This window comes from Galeopterus variegatus, unplaced genomic scaffold (assembly GCF_000696425.1).
Source record: "Galeopterus variegatus unplaced genomic scaffold, G_variegatus-3.0.2 Scaffold6833, whole genome shotgun sequence".
Lineage (NCBI taxonomy): Eukaryota > Metazoa > Chordata > Mammalia > Dermoptera > Cynocephalidae > Galeopterus > Galeopterus variegatus.
Genome location: NW_007732944.1, coordinates 71,404 through 88,938, shown reverse-complemented (window position 1 = coordinate 88,938; position 17,535 = coordinate 71,404). Strand labels below are relative to the sequence as shown.

At 47.0% G+C, this 17,535-nt stretch overlaps 1 protein-coding gene across 1 annotated transcript in view; it reads left to right on the top strand.

Annotated features, from left to right (window-relative positions):
- The window catches only part of CDYL2 (chromodomain protein, Y-like 2), a 32,632-nt gene extending 21,893 nt beyond the window's left edge, over nt 1–10,739 (top strand). Inside the window, exons 3-5 of the mRNA XM_008591321.1 lie at nt 2,514–2,724; nt 7,084–7,227; nt 9,874–10,739. Coding sequence (XP_008589543.1) covers nt 2,514–2,724; nt 7,084–7,227; nt 9,874–10,032 — 514 coding nt within the window. The 3' untranslated portion in view covers nt 10,033–10,739. The remainder of the gene's footprint in view (nt 1–2,513; nt 2,725–7,083; nt 7,228–9,873) is intronic.
- The last annotated feature ends 6,796 nt before the right edge of the window (nt 10,740–17,535 follow it).

Below are 17,535 nucleotides of genomic sequence, written 5' to 3'. Positions count from 1 at the left end.
CTGTTGCTTATGACAGAATACCTGAAACGAGGTAATTTGTAAAGAAATGAAATTTATTTCTTACAGTTTTGGAGACTGGGAAGTCCATGGTCCAGGGCGTGCATCTGGTGAGGGTCCACTTCTGTGTGGGAACTCTCTACAGGGTCCTGTGGTGACACAGGGTATCACATGGTGAGACAATACCATGAGCAAGAGAGCTAACCTTACTTGCTCTCCATATAAAGCCATTGGAACCACACCCATGGCAACATTAAACCATCAACCCCTTACTCCACGAGTGGATCAATCCACTCATGAGGCACAGTCCTCGAGATCCAGTTGCCTCTCAAAGGTCCCAGCTTTCAAATATAATCAGATTTACTACTCTCTTAACACTGTTATGGTGAGGATCAAGTTTCTAACACGTGAACTTTTGGGGGGACACATTTGACCCATAGCATGATAGAAATTTACTTCTTGCATTTGTAAATGTAAAACAGATGTTACCGATCAGCCCACAGCTGTCCCCCAGGTGGTAACTCAGGACCCCAGACTCCTTCATCTTGTGGCTCTACAGGTGTCTTTCAAGACTGTCTTCTCCATCACGATGAATGCACTTGGAGGACTGCACAGTGGGAGGTCTGTGGGACTGGAAGTGGTGCATGTGGTGCCTACTCACGTCACATTGGCCAGCACATGGTGACTTGGTCACAGCCAAGTGCAAGGGAGGCTGGAAATTCCAGTAGACCCAGGAAGCAGAGGGAAGGGAAGACAGGTTTGGTGAAGAGCTGGTCCGTCATTGCCACACCTCTGCAGTCTTTGCTCTTGTTCTGGGAGACTCGAGTATTTATTCAACAGCTATTTACTGAGCACTAATTCCAGGACTGATGGACACCAGGTGGTGCCCCCAGGAGACATGTGGGTGTCCTTAAGGAGCTAAAGGGGAAGATGAATTCAAAAACAATCAAGCAAACAAACAACTAGTTAGAGCAATTGCAAATCATGATAATGGTGTTTTCTAAGAACTCTTAGAGGCCAGTGTGGCTCATGCACAGTGGTCAGGGCTGGGAGTGGCATGAGGGCAGCCTGGAGAGGTAAGCCCAGGCAGACCAAGGCGATGGGCATTTGGACTTTATTCTTGTGAGTTTGTGGTAGTTTCCCATCTTCCGTCTGAGGATAAGGAAAGATGCAGACTTTACTAGACACTTTGGATCTTTCCTCCCATGTCCAGATGAATATTAAAAACTTACATATCTTGTATAGCAACTAGGGGAAAGGAAAATAGCATTCTAAGGCAAAGCAAGTAGAGGTTATCACTGGTGGCTCTGCTGAATAGTTTAACTTGCTCAGTGCAGAAGGGCGGGGAGAAGAGATACTGCCCAATCCCGTAGCCATGGTACCAGAAGCCTCGTGCCTACATGGCAGCCTGATATCCTTCCCCAGTTTTAGTCAAAGCCAGCCTACACAGAGACCCTGGCATCCCTGTAGGTAATTCAGATTCATACCATCCTAGGATTGAAATAAATCTTCAGTGTCATCAATCTCAACCTGTGCCCACCATTTGATGCTTGAATTCCCCCTACAACATCCCCAAAGTGATCACTGAGCCAAAACTGGAATACCTCCAAGTACAAGGAATCCATTTCTCCCAAAGCCACCCCTTTCCACCTTCGGCCAGTGAAGTCATAACATTCATTGTCTTGTTGAGTTGAAATAAACCTCTCTGTAGCCCTCCTTTTGTTCTGTTTCCATTTCTGGTTCTGGACCTTCACATTCAGGTTGTCCTCCTTAGGATGATATATATAATTCTGTCCGTACCTAGGGGATCCATATAATTCACTGTCCACATCATAGCTTTTGAGAATGGAAGGAGAGGGTAACTGGGTGCAGTGCTGGGGGAAGGAGCATGAACCTGGATGATCTGGGCAAACCGGTACATGTCGCCACCCCGTCAGTATTCCTCTACAGTTTGGCAGCCCCGTGCGGCCAGTGAAGTCATAACATTCATTGTCTTGTTGAGTTGAAATAAACCTCTCTGTAGCCCTCTTTTTGTTCTGTTTCCATTTCTGGTTCTGGACCTTCACATTCAGGTTGTCCTCCTTAGGATGATATATATAATTCTGTCAGTACCTAGGGGATCCATATAATTCACTGTCCACATCATAGCTTTTGAGAATGGAAGGAGAGGGTAGCTGGGTGCAGTGCTGGGGGAAGGAGCATGAACCTGGATGATCTGGGCAAACCGGTACATGTCGCCACCCCGTCAGTATTCCTCTACAGTCTGGCAGCCCCCTGGGCTGGGGGAAGGAGCATGAACCTGGATGATCTGGGCAAACCGGTACATGTCGCCACCCCGTCAGTATTCCTCTACAGTTTGGCAGCCCCGTGCCTCCATGTCCAGGTGTGCGAGGCCCTTGTCTGGTACCTGCTCACTTCTGATGACCTGAGGGTCACAGCACCGGGAGAGTCAGGGGTGGCCCGTGGGGCTCAGTGAGTGGGGCCACCTGTTAAAGAGGCTCTGCTCTCTCCCCTAGGGACTTCGTGAAGGCCTTCATCCAGTTTAAGAAGCCCATTGTGGTGGCCATCAACGGGCCTGCCCTGGGCCTGGGTGCTTCCATCCTGCCCCTCTGCGACATCGTGTGGGCCAGTGAGAAGGCCTGGTTTCAGACGCCTTATGCCACCATCCGCCTCACGCCCGCCGGCTGCTCCTCGTACACCTTCCCCCAGATCCTGGGGGTCGCGCTGGTAAGCCTGTCTCTCCCACGGCCTCCCTGTCTGTGTGGATTTGGGTCCTGGCAGACCCTTCCTCTGTCCTGGGTTTAGGGTATAGCTCTTTGTACGGATCAAAATCCGGGGGTGCTGTCAGCCTGAGGCATCTGTTTGAGCTTCCTCAGCCTCTCCAGAGGAGCCAGGACTTTGGCTGGACGGATCTCGGCTCCTCCACGCAGTCAGTGCCAGCTGGAGTGGCCGATCCTGAGAAGATGGCAGAGGTGCCTGTTTATTGAGTACGTGCTCCGTGCCAGGCACTTATCCAGGTGCTTTGCACACGTTGTCTCACTCCTCACAATAGCCTGGTAAGGCCGTGTATTAGGGTAGCCGTGTGCTGTAACAACCCACGGTCTCAGTGGCCCAAACAGCAAAATTTCTATCTCTGGCTGTAGTCCGGCGTGGGTGTGTTTGGTGAGCAGCTGTCTACACTGATGAGGGATCCAGGGGTCTTCTATCTAGGAGATCTCCCTCTCCCTTTGCTTCCAGACAATGAATGGGAAGAGAGAGCCTGGAGGATCACCTGGGAGGTCCCTGGTGGGGCATCTTCACTCCACTCACGTGTCATTGGCCACAACTCAGTTGTGTTGTGGAGGCTGGGAAATGTTATCAAGCTGCATGTCCAGGAATAAGAAGGAAAGGACCAGGTGATCACAAGGCAGGCTCCACCCATGTGGAAACCGTTGATTCCCATCCTACAGATGGAAAGTTAAACTCAGACACGACAAGGAACTCGCCATTTCTCCAGGTGGTCAGCAGGCAGAGCGGGTTCCATGGAGGTGGGGGGTCTGCTGTAGGCTGCGGTCAGACTCTGCACTAACAGCAGGTCTGGCGGGGGAGTCATAAAAGAGCTGGTACTTGGAAAGCACTCCCTGTGTGCCAGGGCTGGAATGCCATTAACTCAGTCCATCCTTACCACAGCCCTGTGAGGTGGGACAGTCGTCATCCCTGTCTGGCAGATGTGGAGACTCAGGCTCAGAGAGGTTAAGTGAGTTGTCTGCAGTCGCACCGTGGTAGTGGCGGTTGTGGGATTTGAACACCAGCTGTCTGATTTCACAGCCTGGGCTCTTCACCCAGCATGTTATAAAGTAGAACCTGCATCTGAGGAGTGAGTCTGAGATTAGCACCGCCAGGACCAGGGCGCAGTTCAGAAAGTGTCCAAGTAGTTGTATGAGGTGGTGTTATGCTTTGTCTGGCTTCCTCTGATGGCTCATGGGCCCTCAGATCAGCCTCTGCTGATATTAGCCACAAACTCTCAACTCCACTCTAGTGGGTTAATCCTCATCTCCTAAGCGCAGGTCTGAGCTGGGATCTCAGAAGGTTCTCGGGGAGTCCCCTCCTCCCCACTTATCAGCCGGGCTTCTCCACACCCTCCCGTCAAATACTTCCTGAGAATCTGCAAGGTGCCAGGCACTCCCCCTCCCACCAGGGACACAGGGGTGGACAAGAGGGATGAGTCCTGCTCCTGGGTCTCCTGCTCCCCAACTCCATGTCTTAAATAGCGGTCCCACCTTGTACAGGTAGGGCCCCTCTGGGGAGGTGACATTTTAACATGGCCTTGAGCGTTCCAGGCAGAGGAGACTGAGTGGGGAGTGAGGCTGGAAGGCCTTGGATGAAAGGTGGTTGGTGTGGCCTGTGCCTGGCAAGGATGGTGGGGATGGAGCCTTAAGTTCTGTCTTCAGAGAGGGCACTGGAGGGACAGTGTCAGCGGTGGCCATGAAAACTTCTGGTATGAAAAGAGGCCTTGCCCTGTGCCTTGCGCCTGCCAAGGAGTAGCTCAAGGTGGATCCGAATCCAAATTCATGGGAGGAGATATGGCTACCTGCGGCTTCTCCAGTGAGCCTCGCTTTCCTTTCGGGGTGTGGAAGATGCCATTCTATTCTCAGTGACCCCTGGTGTGGAAAGGTCTGGAACCTGTCGTGACTTTAGCTTTCCTAAGGATTTTGCGCTACTTGAATTTGTTTTTTCTGTTGTTGAAATCTCAACTTTCCTGCCCATTAACCCGCTTCTCGCTGGAGGTGGTTGGTCGCTGATTTCCATCTCCTTATTCCAAGTTCTTTTCCGAAGTCCTTGCATGTTTTCATAAGAGTTTGCCTTCGGGGCAAAGTGAGGCATCCTGAAGTTCTTGTCTGCACCTGCCCCAAGGGCTCAGGACAATGGCTGTGTTTGAACAGGAAAGTATTGTGGAGGACAAAGGGGTGTAGTCTCAACTGAGCTGCGCCTGTAGAGGGTGGGGTGGGCAGACTTGTACCTTTCACTCCTCCAAACCAGGGGCTCTGGGTTCTGAAGTCTGAGCACCCACATATGTGAGTGTAGGTGGTCTCACCTAGTTTTAAAGAAAAACCCTGCCATTGTGTGTTGCAGGGGACACCATGAGCCCCTGTGTGTTAAACCCAGTGGCCTGTTGTCAGCCCTGTGTTGTCATCCTGCTCTACTGGGATGGATGCTGCTGGAAACTCCTTCCTTCACCCTCTTGTTTCTCAAATTCTCAAGCACCACATGGCCTGAGGTTTCCTTGACACCCCCGTACTTTCTTACAAAGCCTTTGTTGGGTCACCTGGATTGAGTTTGAGCTCCTCAGCATAGCTCGACGTCTTTCATGACCCAGATCTTTTTGCTACTTTTTCTGTTTGATTTCTTGCCTCAACATTCATATGCCAGCAACTCTAAAATGTTTGTGGTTCCCTGGGCACACTGCTACTTCTCACCTCTGAACCCTGCTCAGTTCTGTCCTCAAGGCCAGGAACACCTCCTTCTCTAGCCCTCCCTTTGTCCTGATAACTCCCGAGGCCTCGCAAGCTCAGCTCGGGCTCCATCTCCTCTCCTATCCCCAGCAGACTGATTTCAGTGCCCCCTCTGCACTCTGGATTTCTGGGATCCTCCTTCTGTCTCTCCTGCCCCAGACTGAGGTCCTTGGGGCAGAACCTTTTAAATGGGAGGTTTACCTCAGACTTAGACACTCACTAAAGAATTGCTGCTACCGAGTGTTTGCACAGGAATGGCTGCTAGTTTTTGATAATTTCTGTTGTCTCTTTAATACTTTCCATTCTGAAAAATGTGTTCTCTGTTTCGTGTTTTACACCAAAACCTCATGGGCACTCTGATTACAAAGGACTGAGCGGGTTATCTCAGCGAGGTCTTCAAGCCTGCGTTGACCACCTACTATATGCCAGACACTGTGTAAGGTGCTTTCACACATGATGATATTCTGTGGGGTGCAGAGGTAGCCCGGGTCACGAGAGTGCAGAGGCTGCTTTCTGCCCCTCACGACCAGACAGTGCCTGTGCCCAGCCCTGGGCCACTGGGAGAGCTGCACCTCTCTGCCTTGGTATTGCTCTTCTAGACATCTGCAAAGCCAGGTTGTATTGTCCTCCATCTTGCAGATGAAGAAACCGAGGCCCAGAGAGTTAAGGGGACATGCTAGTAGGCGTCCCCTTCTTTCAGCCAGCGAACCCCACTGAGCTCTCCATGGGCAGCAGGTGTCACCTAACAAAGATGAGTGGGGTGCAGAGGTAGCCCGGGTCACGAGAGTGCAGAGGCTGCTTTCTGCCCCTCACGACCGGACAGTGCCTGTGCCCAGCCCTGGGCCACTGGGAGAGCTGCACCTCTCTGCCTTGGTATTGTGGTATTATTTAGGACCTTTTTGGTTGCCAGTGATGGACACACTTTAACTGGCTTAATTAAAAAACAAACAAACAATAAAACCCCAGAACTTAGTAGTTCCCTTAATTGGAAAGTCCAAAAAGTGGAACTTCCCTACGGAGATGGGGCCCAGGAATTCAAGAGCTGTTAGGATTCTCTTTCTCTCTCTCTCCCCATTTCTCCTTTCCTTGTGGACCCAGCTGTCCACTGACTAGGAATGTGGCCTTGAGTGGCCCCTGGGCTCACTGACATTAGCCTACAACCAGAGAGGAAGAAAGAGTCTTCCCTATCCCCTGCAGTTGGAAACCTCACGGAAGATCTCTATTATCTAGGGTGGATCACCTCTTCATACCTGGACCTGTTGTCATGGCCAGGATATCAGCACTGAAATGTACCAGCCCACAACACATGCCCTCCCCATGGGTCTGCCACCAGATGTGGGGAGGGGTACTGTGCAGACAAAGCCACAGTAAATACATGGCTCCTGTTGAGAATGTGATGAAAGTTGTGGACCCTCTGCTCAGAAAAGTGCACAGAGAGGCAAAAGTTTGCATGCAGTTCCCAAAGCTTATCCGACCCCAGGCTAAGAGTCATGTGCTTGAAAGCAGTGATGGTTGCCTGTGGCAAGCTCAGGACTCACTAACAAACATAGCGGAGTTCTGGGCCCTCAGCCTTCCCCTGCCTTTGCTTTTTCAGGCCAATGAGATGCTGTTCTGCGGGCGGAAGCTCACTGCCCAGGAGGCATGCAGCAGAGGACTGGTGTCCCAGGTATTCTGGCCCACCACGTTCAGCCAGGAGGTCATGTTGCGGGTCAAGGAGATGGCATCCTGCAGTGCTGTGGTGAGTTCCTGCATCTCCCCTGTGCTTGTCCTTGCAATAGACCCATCTTACAGATGAGGACAGTGAGGAACTAATTGACTTGCCAGAGATCATGCAGGGAGTAAACAAAAGGCCCTGTGCAATTTGATAAATGCCTCCTCTCTGTATTGAGAGCTTAAATCAGAGGGAGACAGTCAGCATTATTACATAGCCTCTGTCATCTCTGGTTGGATAAACCTCACGGAGAGACTTACTCTCCGGGGTAGAGTGCACTGCTTTAAAAGGCAGGCAAGGACAAAGCGTATCAAAGGAGCCCAGAGATGAGCAGGGAGGGCAGCACACACTGCCCTGTATTTCGTTTCTTCTCCCAGTGCTTGGTTTACATGCTTGCACAGGTAAACATTACCGTTTGACTCTGAAGACACACTGAAAAATAGATAAATAAATCACACTTCTGCAGAGGCACCAGTTTTTAATTAAGTGTTGATTTTATCTCATCACCGTCACTCTGAGCTTGGTAGAGGAACATCCTGTGGAAAGGTGGAGAAAATGCCACTCCTGGAGCCACAGGGCCAGTTCTGGAGCTGAGAAAGGCACTTTGGGAGAGTAAGGCCCCCAGGATTCTCTCTGTGCTTCAGAAACAGGGAGCCAGACCCCTGACCCTCTGTTCCTTCTCCCTCTCTGCCTGTACCCGCACCCAGCTGTCTGGATTCTCCTGATTGGCCTCCTCAGGGGTTTACTGGGCACCTACTGTATGTAAGCCCTGTTCTGTGGAAGCTTAACTACTGGTGATGATGGGGTGTGATGGTTTCCCCGTTGCTGGTGAACATTCATCTGGGCCATGTGCTTTGCTAATCTCTCTATATGTATTCATTTTTTATTGTCCTGAGGACTTGGGTGACCAACTCATCTCACTTTGCCTGAGATTCTCCTGGGTTTGGTATTGAAAATCCTGCACCCCGGGAAACCCCATAGTTCCAGGCAAACAGGGTTGATTCATTTCCCAAGGGTCTGCTTCACAGAGAGGCAGGTAGAAATTCTAAGCAGGGCAATCCACAGGGCGTTTAGGCAGCGGTTCATGATCAGTGAGAGACAGTAAGACTGAGGAGGAAGCAGGAAGCCAGGCCTGGAAGCTACAGTGGGAAGTGTGTTCTGTGTTCTGTGAGCAGTGGGCTCAGGTGAATCCAGCTGTTGAAAAGACTCCTATCCATAGGTGTGAATTCAGGAGCTTTGGGGTGATTTCTTGAGAAAGGAATCTACTCCAACAGAAGCCCACGGCCTCTGGGAGATGGTGTTCTTAGGAGAGATTCCTGGGAGGAAAGAAGCCCTCTGGGTCTTCCAGCCCTTTCCCACCACCCTATAGCCTCCCGCCCAAGCTGGGGAATAGAGTCATAGCCCTTTCCAGCCTGCTAGTGCCAGGAAGCGCTCTTCTTGCTTTTTTTCTGTTTGAAAGTGTTTGGGGGAGAGTGGGAACCTAAGCCTTGCTGTCAGCAGTGGCTGGGGTAGGCCGGCGCAGGGATGCTCGAAGGCCTCACGTCGGCCCTGCCTCTGCCAGAGGATCAGCCGGACCTTGGTTCTCCAGCTGCAGCCACCACAAGCAGCCAGGCACCCTGGGCTGCATTATCTCCTTGAGCTCTGGGTTCTTCACCCGTAGTATGGGGAGGCAAACACCACCTACCTGCAGAGTTGTCATGAGGAGTACCTGAAAGGATTCAGGACAAGTGTTTCTCATAGAGACTGTTGGTTAATGGTGGTCATAGTGGCTTTGGTATTATTACTACTGTTACTACAATTATTATTTCTCATTGCTATGATTATTATTATTCATGGCTGCAATTAGTATTGCTGTGGTTACTGCAGTTATTATTACTGACTACTGTGATGATTCCCACCATTATTACTATGATTATTTTTGCTTATTACTATGATTATTCTTACCGTAATTACTATGATTATTGTTACAATGAATATTATTGGTATGATTCTGCCAAGTATTATTTGTTGCTATGATTATTATTTCTTGTTATTAAAATTACTATTACAATGATTATTGCCATTATTATTCATTACAATTACTATGATTGCTTCAATTATTATTACTCATCACTGTGATTATTATGATAAGGATTGCTACAATTACTACTTGTTACTACAGTGATTACTCCCACTGTTACTACTGCTCTTACTACTAAGCCTGGACAAGGGGCATTGCTGTTGGGGTGGGTCTGATGGATACTGTGACAACCATTAGTTCATTTCCTTATCTCATTCTGTGTTCTCAGTGATCCTTGAGTTAGGTGTTATTATTTATTTCAGACAATGGAAATGAGGCATGAGGAGGTTAAAGCAGTGTTTCCCAAACTTTTTTTTGATACCTATAGAAAATGGCACCTTGTTTATGTCACCCTTCGGTAAAAGACAAGGCCCTTGTGGTCTGGGGTAACATGGGCTCCACTGAGTCATTGTAGGGACTGAAGCTCAACATCTGACACACCTGGAATGCATTCAGGGCTGCGCTGGAAACATGGAACCAGGAAGTCCAGGCTAAAGGGGCTGCTTCCTCTGCCTTTGAACATTGGAAGGTTGAGTGGTGCCTCATAGACCAAGTACAGTTCTGGAACAAAGTCCCCGATGCCCAGCTAACGAGGCTTGTGCCTTTCCCTTCAGGTGTTAGAGGAGTCCAAATGCCTCGTCCGGAGCTTCCTGAAATCAGTGCTTGAAGATGTGAACGAGAAAGAATGCGTCATGCTCAAGCAACTCTGGAGCTCCTCCAAAGGCCTGGATTCCCTGTTCAGCTACCTGCAGGACAAGATTTACGAAGTCTGAAGGCCCCAGCTCACCTGCACCCGTGCTCAAGGGCGCCTGACTTCCAGCTCCGCCCTGTTTCGGAAATTGGAGCACAGTGCCTGTTCCGGCCAAGGAGTTTATCTAGGTGTCTCTTTATACCTAGGGTTGTGTCCATTCCCTCGTGTCCTTTGGTTGCTCTTCATTGGTTTGATTTTGTGTAACAGATGGGAAATGTGGCATACTTGGCCTCCCCCATGTCCCCACCCCGGCTGGCCAGAGGACTCTTGAGGGCTGTATCTTCCCAGGGTCCTGCTGGCCTTTCCCTACTTGCTGAAATGCACCATTGTGGTCCAGGAAGGGGAAGACCTCTTTCCCCCATCCTTCTGACTCAGGCTGTGTCTACACAGTGCCTCTGATTTGGAGATGTGGCTGTCATGGCTCTCTCTGGTTAGGTTCAAGATCATTTGCCAAGGGATGATCCATCCTGGGGAATTTCCAGACCAATGAGCAAAATGTTTGTGTAGACCCGGCTTCAGTCTCCTCTCCTACAAATCTGTGTGACTATCAGGGCTTGGTCTTAAAACCCAATTGAGTGATTTACAAACCCAGATATTGTACATTTAGAAATGTTTTGTTAAATATATATTTTTAAAACAATGTAAGTGGAAATTCTGATAATTTATGTGTATTATATGTAAAGCTAGTTTTGCAAAAACAAGAACTACTAGGAAAACGTTTTTTTCTTTAATCGGACTTATTTTATTTATTTATTTTTGCTTATATATTATGATGTCTGTTGTTCACACAGATACTATTTTCATACTGCCCTGGACCAAATCCCATACAAGGTTTGTGCCATGTGGTGCATTCTAGCAATGAACCACGTAGAAATAAAAGTCAGAGAGATGAAAACGGAAGGATATCTGTGGGTAAAAAGGTTATTTCTGTACCAGATCTTCTACTTGTAAAATGGTTCTCAGCCGTAATAATATAATATTAGTTCTTTAGGCTTGTTCTTAGAAGAAATCAGGGAAGAGTTTTCTCTTCCTTCTGCTGTCTTTAAAAAGATCCCTCTCAGCCTGAGTGGTCCTGAAACAGACCCAGCAATCCCTAATTGTGTGACGTCAGGAAGGAGTGGGGAATAGGCCCTACCTGGGGATTGCAAAGAAAAGTAAGACTTTTCTTTGGGTAAAATGACTGAGCTTGGGTTTTTGAGTCCATTTCTTCCATGTAGGCAGCGATTTCTGGTTTTGGCCTCCGAGGGAGGTGGGGATGGGGTCCCTTTCTGCTGAGCTATCTGCAGAGGGTCTGAACCTTTTTGCCTCCAGGAGCCCAAATCCTTTTTCTAATGGTTTACTCACATACAGGGAGCAATAGCAAGGGATGAGGTCTCCTTGCTCCAGTGCCCCTAAGCTGCAGGGGGGACTCTAGCAGCTGCATTTAGACCATCCAACTAAAGTCCCTGGATCAGCTGTGGGGAGGGAAGAGTTCTGGTTTTGGTTGGTGAGGAGAAAAGTCTAAACATCAAGTTTACAGAAGAGAAATGAAAGAGTGTGTTCTGCATGAGGCTCAAACCTGTCATGGGTCAAGCACCCAGAGAAAGTTAGGATCGCAGTGGCAAGAGTTTTCCATTTTTCTCACAGCCCCTGAGTACTCCCAGAGGTCCTTTCCTCTCCCCTTCTCCTTTCCCGTTAGCCACCAGCTCTTGGCCCTTCCTTGGAGAGGGTGGACTGAAGCAGTAAAGGTTGGGCACAGCTGGTGGAGGAGAGGCGGGCTGAGAAGAGGGAGAGTCATGGTTACAGTTCTCTATCTCTCTTTGGTCCTTTGTCTTCTCCTACAGGTGAGCAGGTGCACTGGGCAAGGCAGGTGGAGGGGATTCATGGTCCTGACCTTTGGGTTTCAAAGAACAGGTTGAGTGTCTACGCTAGAGCTAGAGATATGGTCCTTTGAATAGTGAATCTCAACTTTGTATGGACTATTGCTCTTTAAGATGGCCTTGGTTCCCTCTACAGAAAGCCTCTCTCCTTTAGAGTTCAAGAGGGTCAGGAAGGAGAGGAAACTTCTCCTCGTCTCCTCCTTTCTCCTCCAGCCTGTGCCATCTTGGCCATGGCTACCATGGAATGACGTCCTGGGCCCTCACCCCTTTGTCCATGTAGGATGCTGTAGGAACTGCAGACCTATACTGCAGGGAATTACTGCAGGGAAACACCTGCATTTGCCCAAATGCCTGTTGCCACTTTTCTGCTTGTCTTTTTCTCCTCCTTTGCGAAAGGAACTGTATGCGTTCTTGAAGCCCTTTGACAACCCTCATTCACATATATTGCGCAGACTATCCCTTCACCATTGCTAAATCCTCTATAGAAAGAGCCACTTGTTTTCTGTTTGTTCTGGGCAGTTATGTTGAACATCTGTAGAAGCAGAGTTGGGATTCTTGTTGGAAAAGGAAGGGGATGTTTAGAAATTCCTTTAGATCAATGCCCACCTTTGTTCCCTGCTGAGAGAACCAGAAATGTTTTAGCTTGAGACATATCACCAAATCCAAACCTCTGAACGTTTCAAGGATCTCTAATGACTGCGGTAGGAAGGTGAAACCATTTCTCAGGTGGAATTCATGCCATTAATTTGTATGTTCTGGGTGTACCAGGGGGTGTTTGAAAGACACGTTATGTTTTGGTGGTTTGCATATAGTCTGTTCAAAGAGAGTGTTCCACCAGTTGAGCAGAAAGTGGTGAAATCTGTTTGCTTCAGGGTAGGCTGAACCACTGAATTTGTCCCTTTCTGGATCATTGTTTTGACAATGTATAGGTGAAGTCCGGGTAACTTACAGCAAATTGATCCAGGGTGGACTATCTCAGACCTATGGTTGTGTCAGGGTTGATCCTAACAGCTTTCTCCAGCTAGGGCTTGGATTTCATTTTTTTTTTTCCTTTTTGTCTTTTTCCGTGTCCGGCAACGGATCGCAACCCTCAGTGTCACCCCCGTACCAGACTGGGACCAGCAATGGGATCGCAACCCTCGGCATTGCTCCCGCACCTCGCTCAGCCAGTGAGCGGGAACCGGTCTGTATGTGGGATCCGAACCCTCGGCGGGAGCGCCGCCATGCTTCCCAAGCGGCGCACTACAGCAGTGTGCCACCGGGCCGGCCCATTGGATTTCATTTTTTATCTTTGACCCCAGTGCTCTATTCTCCACCAATGAGATCCTCTTCTTTTTCTCTTTACCCTGCTCTGCTCCCACCCCACCCCTTATCCGTCACTCCCTAGAACCCGGGCAGGTCTTTGAGGAATTGTGGTTGTTCTTGGCAGCCCTGTTGCAGAATTCCTTTGGGTCTGGAAGAACAGCTATTGGTGGGAAGTTGAGGGTTCCTCTTCAGCCAGGGACCTGCTCCCGGCCATCCTATTAGCCATGCATTAGAACTTTCCTTCCCTCTCTGTCCCAACCCCTGATGAAAGTTAACTCCCAGCATCTTGTAGTGGAATCACTTGAGTTAACAGCCCTGTTCCAAGAGGACTCTTTGCAGAACTTGTGTTAAGGTGGTTAGACCTCTTCAACATTTGGAAGCCACAGCCTAATATTAAGGGACATGTCCTTTACAGCTTTGAAATGTCTGTGGGTAAAAAACATCAAAATTACTTGCTAAGAATGAAGTTGGATAACTATGAGAAGGTGGTAGAGAATTAATTTAAAATATTATTCTTGTTTGGTATAGTTAAACTAGGAAATGTTCTCTCTGAAGCATGAAAATATGTTTTTCCATATGAAGTTGAGTATGATGGAAGAATAATCACAATAGACTTTGAACAATGCAATTGTATCTTTGAATATCCACATTTAAAAATAGCCTTGACCGAATGCTGAATTGCATTTCCCATTATTGTTGGTTCAAAAAAAATTTTGTAAACTTTTTTTAATTTGGAATTTAGTCACATTCACGCAATTTTCCAATCTAGTTTCTGTGGAAATTTTTTTATCAAAGAGAAACAAATAGAAACATCTTCAAATCTTCCTAAGTGAATATTTAAAATGCAGAATTGCTTCTGTTCGGTGTTTCTGTATTCAGATACTTAGATCTGTTGTATATATTAGTCTAGACACTCTCACTAATATACACAGTATTTAAGACTCTAAGTGAGATTTCTTAAGTATTTTATTTTATTCTCTGTAAATGGTTTTGTATAATCTTTAAAAATCTACACTTTGCCTTTGTAGATATTTAAGGGAAACCATTTGGGCGTTGTCTTGCATGTATATTTTTGTTGTAGATATGTGTTGCTTAGTTATTTCTGCAAATTTTGGTTGAAATGCTTACAGACTTTAATACAGTATATATTTTCAGAATATAAACTTTTATATTTCTGTGGTAAGTTAGGATATGCGTTTTAGGCAATCTTTTCCATTAATATCACTTGTTCTTTCAAAAAACAGCATACTGGTTTGGTGCCAATGTTTCTTTTTTTTCATTAGAATCTAATGCTCTTATATTATTAGAGAGCAGACTAATTTTCTTTCTCTCGAAGCAATTGAGTTCAAAATATGATTTGAAAATGTACTGAATTTGTGAATAAGCCTTACCATTAGGATCAGTAAATTTTTCAACCTTTGCAACTACATTTGTAGTTTAAGATCTCCCTGTAAGTTCTCACTGTGTGGCATTTGATGGAGTTTGTGAAAAGAGCCTTAAGCTTGTTGCAAAAAATAAATAAAAGGGTAATACGGGTTGTTTCCTCCATGCAGCGTAAGCCATGTTGGTGGACTCAATGTAGTCTGTAATTCATGGCTAATCTGAAGAGTTTTGTTGGGTTGATGAAGAGCCTTAAGCTTGTTGCAAAAAATAAATAAAAGGGTAATACGGGTTGTTTCCTCCATGCAACGTAAGCCATGTTGGTGGACTCAATGTAGTCTGTAATTCATGGCTAATCTGAAGAGTTTTGTTGGGTTGATGACGGCAGGGACCAAATGGACACCTTGGTGATTGTCTTTGGCCATAAGAATGGACCAAGGACTGGTTTTCCAGAGCCACCTTCATACTATTCACATGTTTTAGACACGGTCATAGGGAGGGCTGCTGGTTTCTCATTTGTTTTGAACAAATGGCATTTCCTGCTCCTGACCCTGGCGGTTGGCCCCAGGGTCCTTGGGGATGACTTGGAAACGTCCAGTCTGGCCGAGGTCAGCCCTCCTAAGAGATGTTAACAAAGTTTACATTTGAGTCTTTCTTACTGTGTAGACAATCTGAAGTCAATGTTAGTTACACAATCAGCATTCCCATGTGTCCTCAGTGTCTTATCAATGAACTATGTGTGTCAAGCCATACTAAACTGGAGTTCAGCAGGGCAAAGGCAAGCTAGATGTAGAACATACTCATCAGCTGAGTTAGTCTGTCCAGGGCTGTCTTGATGCAGCCTGAGTCATGGAGTACAATGGCAGTGGACCCACTGTGTCCAGGATCTAACAAAATCAATTGGAATTTGGACTTTTAAAAAAAATTGCTTTTGGTTGACCACACTTCAGTAGTCCAGGGCTATAGTATGGCTAAAGTCAAGTTATTTGGTTAATCTCTGGTAAGTGTTCCTAAAGACAACTTATCAGCAATTAGGATGGAGCTTTGCTTCAAATTTTTGCAAAGCATGTGACAGAAAAATCAACATCTATTTTTAAGGTTCAGCTCTGACATCTCTGGATTAACCTTACCTTATTGGCCTAACATCTGGCCTGATGCTGGAGCTCATTAATTTGACTCCAGGATGATTGGAGGGTGTAGAGTTTTCCGTCTAGTATTTAATTTGTCCCTGTGCCATTAGTCCCAGCTTGAAGTCATTTGCCAATGTCTGTGTTAACAGGATTGTGACAATATTGCCTTTCATAAAACCAAGGACCAAAGAATTCCATTATTCCAACAAAGCACGGGTTTCATAGATTGTGGGCACATTTAGAAGAGATGTGCATTCTTGGTGGCAAAGAGAAGCCGCTCACTTCCACAAACCTCATGCTCCCCCTGGCTGGCCATACAGAGGGATTAACTGTCACATTGAAAAGGCTCTGAAAGATGAGTTTCTAAGATTGAAACTCACTATCTCAGGTGGGTGTTTCTGCTGTGTGGTCCCAAGCCTTTATCCATATCATAAAAAGTGGAGGTCTGGCATTCTTTCAGGTTATCTGACCAGTGTAGACTCCTCCATCTGAATATGAACCTCCATTTGAGTTTTGCAGATGTCTACACTGAGCAGTGGAATCCTGCAGTTGCCAAATTTCCACCTCCTTTTGTTCTGCACACACCCATTCCAAGTCCTGTTTGGCGTGAGAAGGATTTTCTTTGGTTCTCACACCAGGTGATGCTCCATTCTCATTCATGATGAGTTATTGATCCATTAACCAGCTGTGAAATGATTGATGGTGAAGAAGTTGTATTCTATTGGTAAGGCTTATTACCAAACTTCTGATATGAAGCAGGCTACCAAAAACTTATCCAGCCCACCCTGGGAGTGTTTGGATTTGATCGTGGATGTAGCACACACACCAAAATCCACCAAGACCTTTGCAAAATTAGGCTACTTGTTTTATTTTGCCAGATTATCATGGGAGAGTCTTTACCTAGTTCTGAATATTTGTAAGTATGAGTACTTCATAGGATTATAGAGCAGGTACAACTGACCCTTTCTCACCACATTGTAAATATTTCCTGAGACTGGGTACAGTACTGAGGGATAATAAACTTCTGATTTATCAAATGCTGACTGTCTAGAGCAAATTGTACACTCTCTTTGTGAATGGTCCTGTAACGTGTATGAACACATTTCTGGGTGCCTTAGAAGTTGTATTTTTCATGTGTGCTAATATGCAGTATTTATACATTGTGAGAAGCTGCTTTGAATAAAAAGGTTGAAATTTCATCTCCATTTGCTTGTGTTCTCCATTTTGCAGTCTACACATAAAGTTCATGTACAAGTTCTGTAGTTTCTGAACAGAGAAGTTTCTGAGGCCTCCTGGGGGTTGAGACATCTGATGTTTCTAGGTTGTGTCTGGGTTCCTGGGAAGCATAGGCACCTGGAACCCCCACCCAGGTCTATTTTGAGGCTCCAGTTATTCAGAAAGGCAATCACTGGGTGGGGGCAGCAGCTTGAGACCAGAGGACCTCAGAACCAGGGAGCACAGAAGTGATTTTTCACGGGGTTGACATCAACATCAACATTTACCCCTTCTGCGACATACCCAGAATGTTTCCTTGTACCAGGGGCTCCCTCCACACTAAACTTTCACAGAGCTTGATCTTGTACAATTCCAGTTGCCACACGTGGCTAACAGTGATATTTGTCACTATGGACTTATGCAAAGTTCTTTCACATACATGATCTCATTGTTTTAATCACCACAACATGGCTCTTAGGAGAAGTACACTGATGAGGACCCTGGGCTTCCAGGGTCTGGCCTCGGAAACATTGTGGGGGCTGCAGGAAAAAGGAACAGGAAATCTTTCAGGGGTTTGTGGTAACAGCATTCTGGGAAAGGGCTTTGCACAAGGTCACCCATATTTCCGTGCACTCA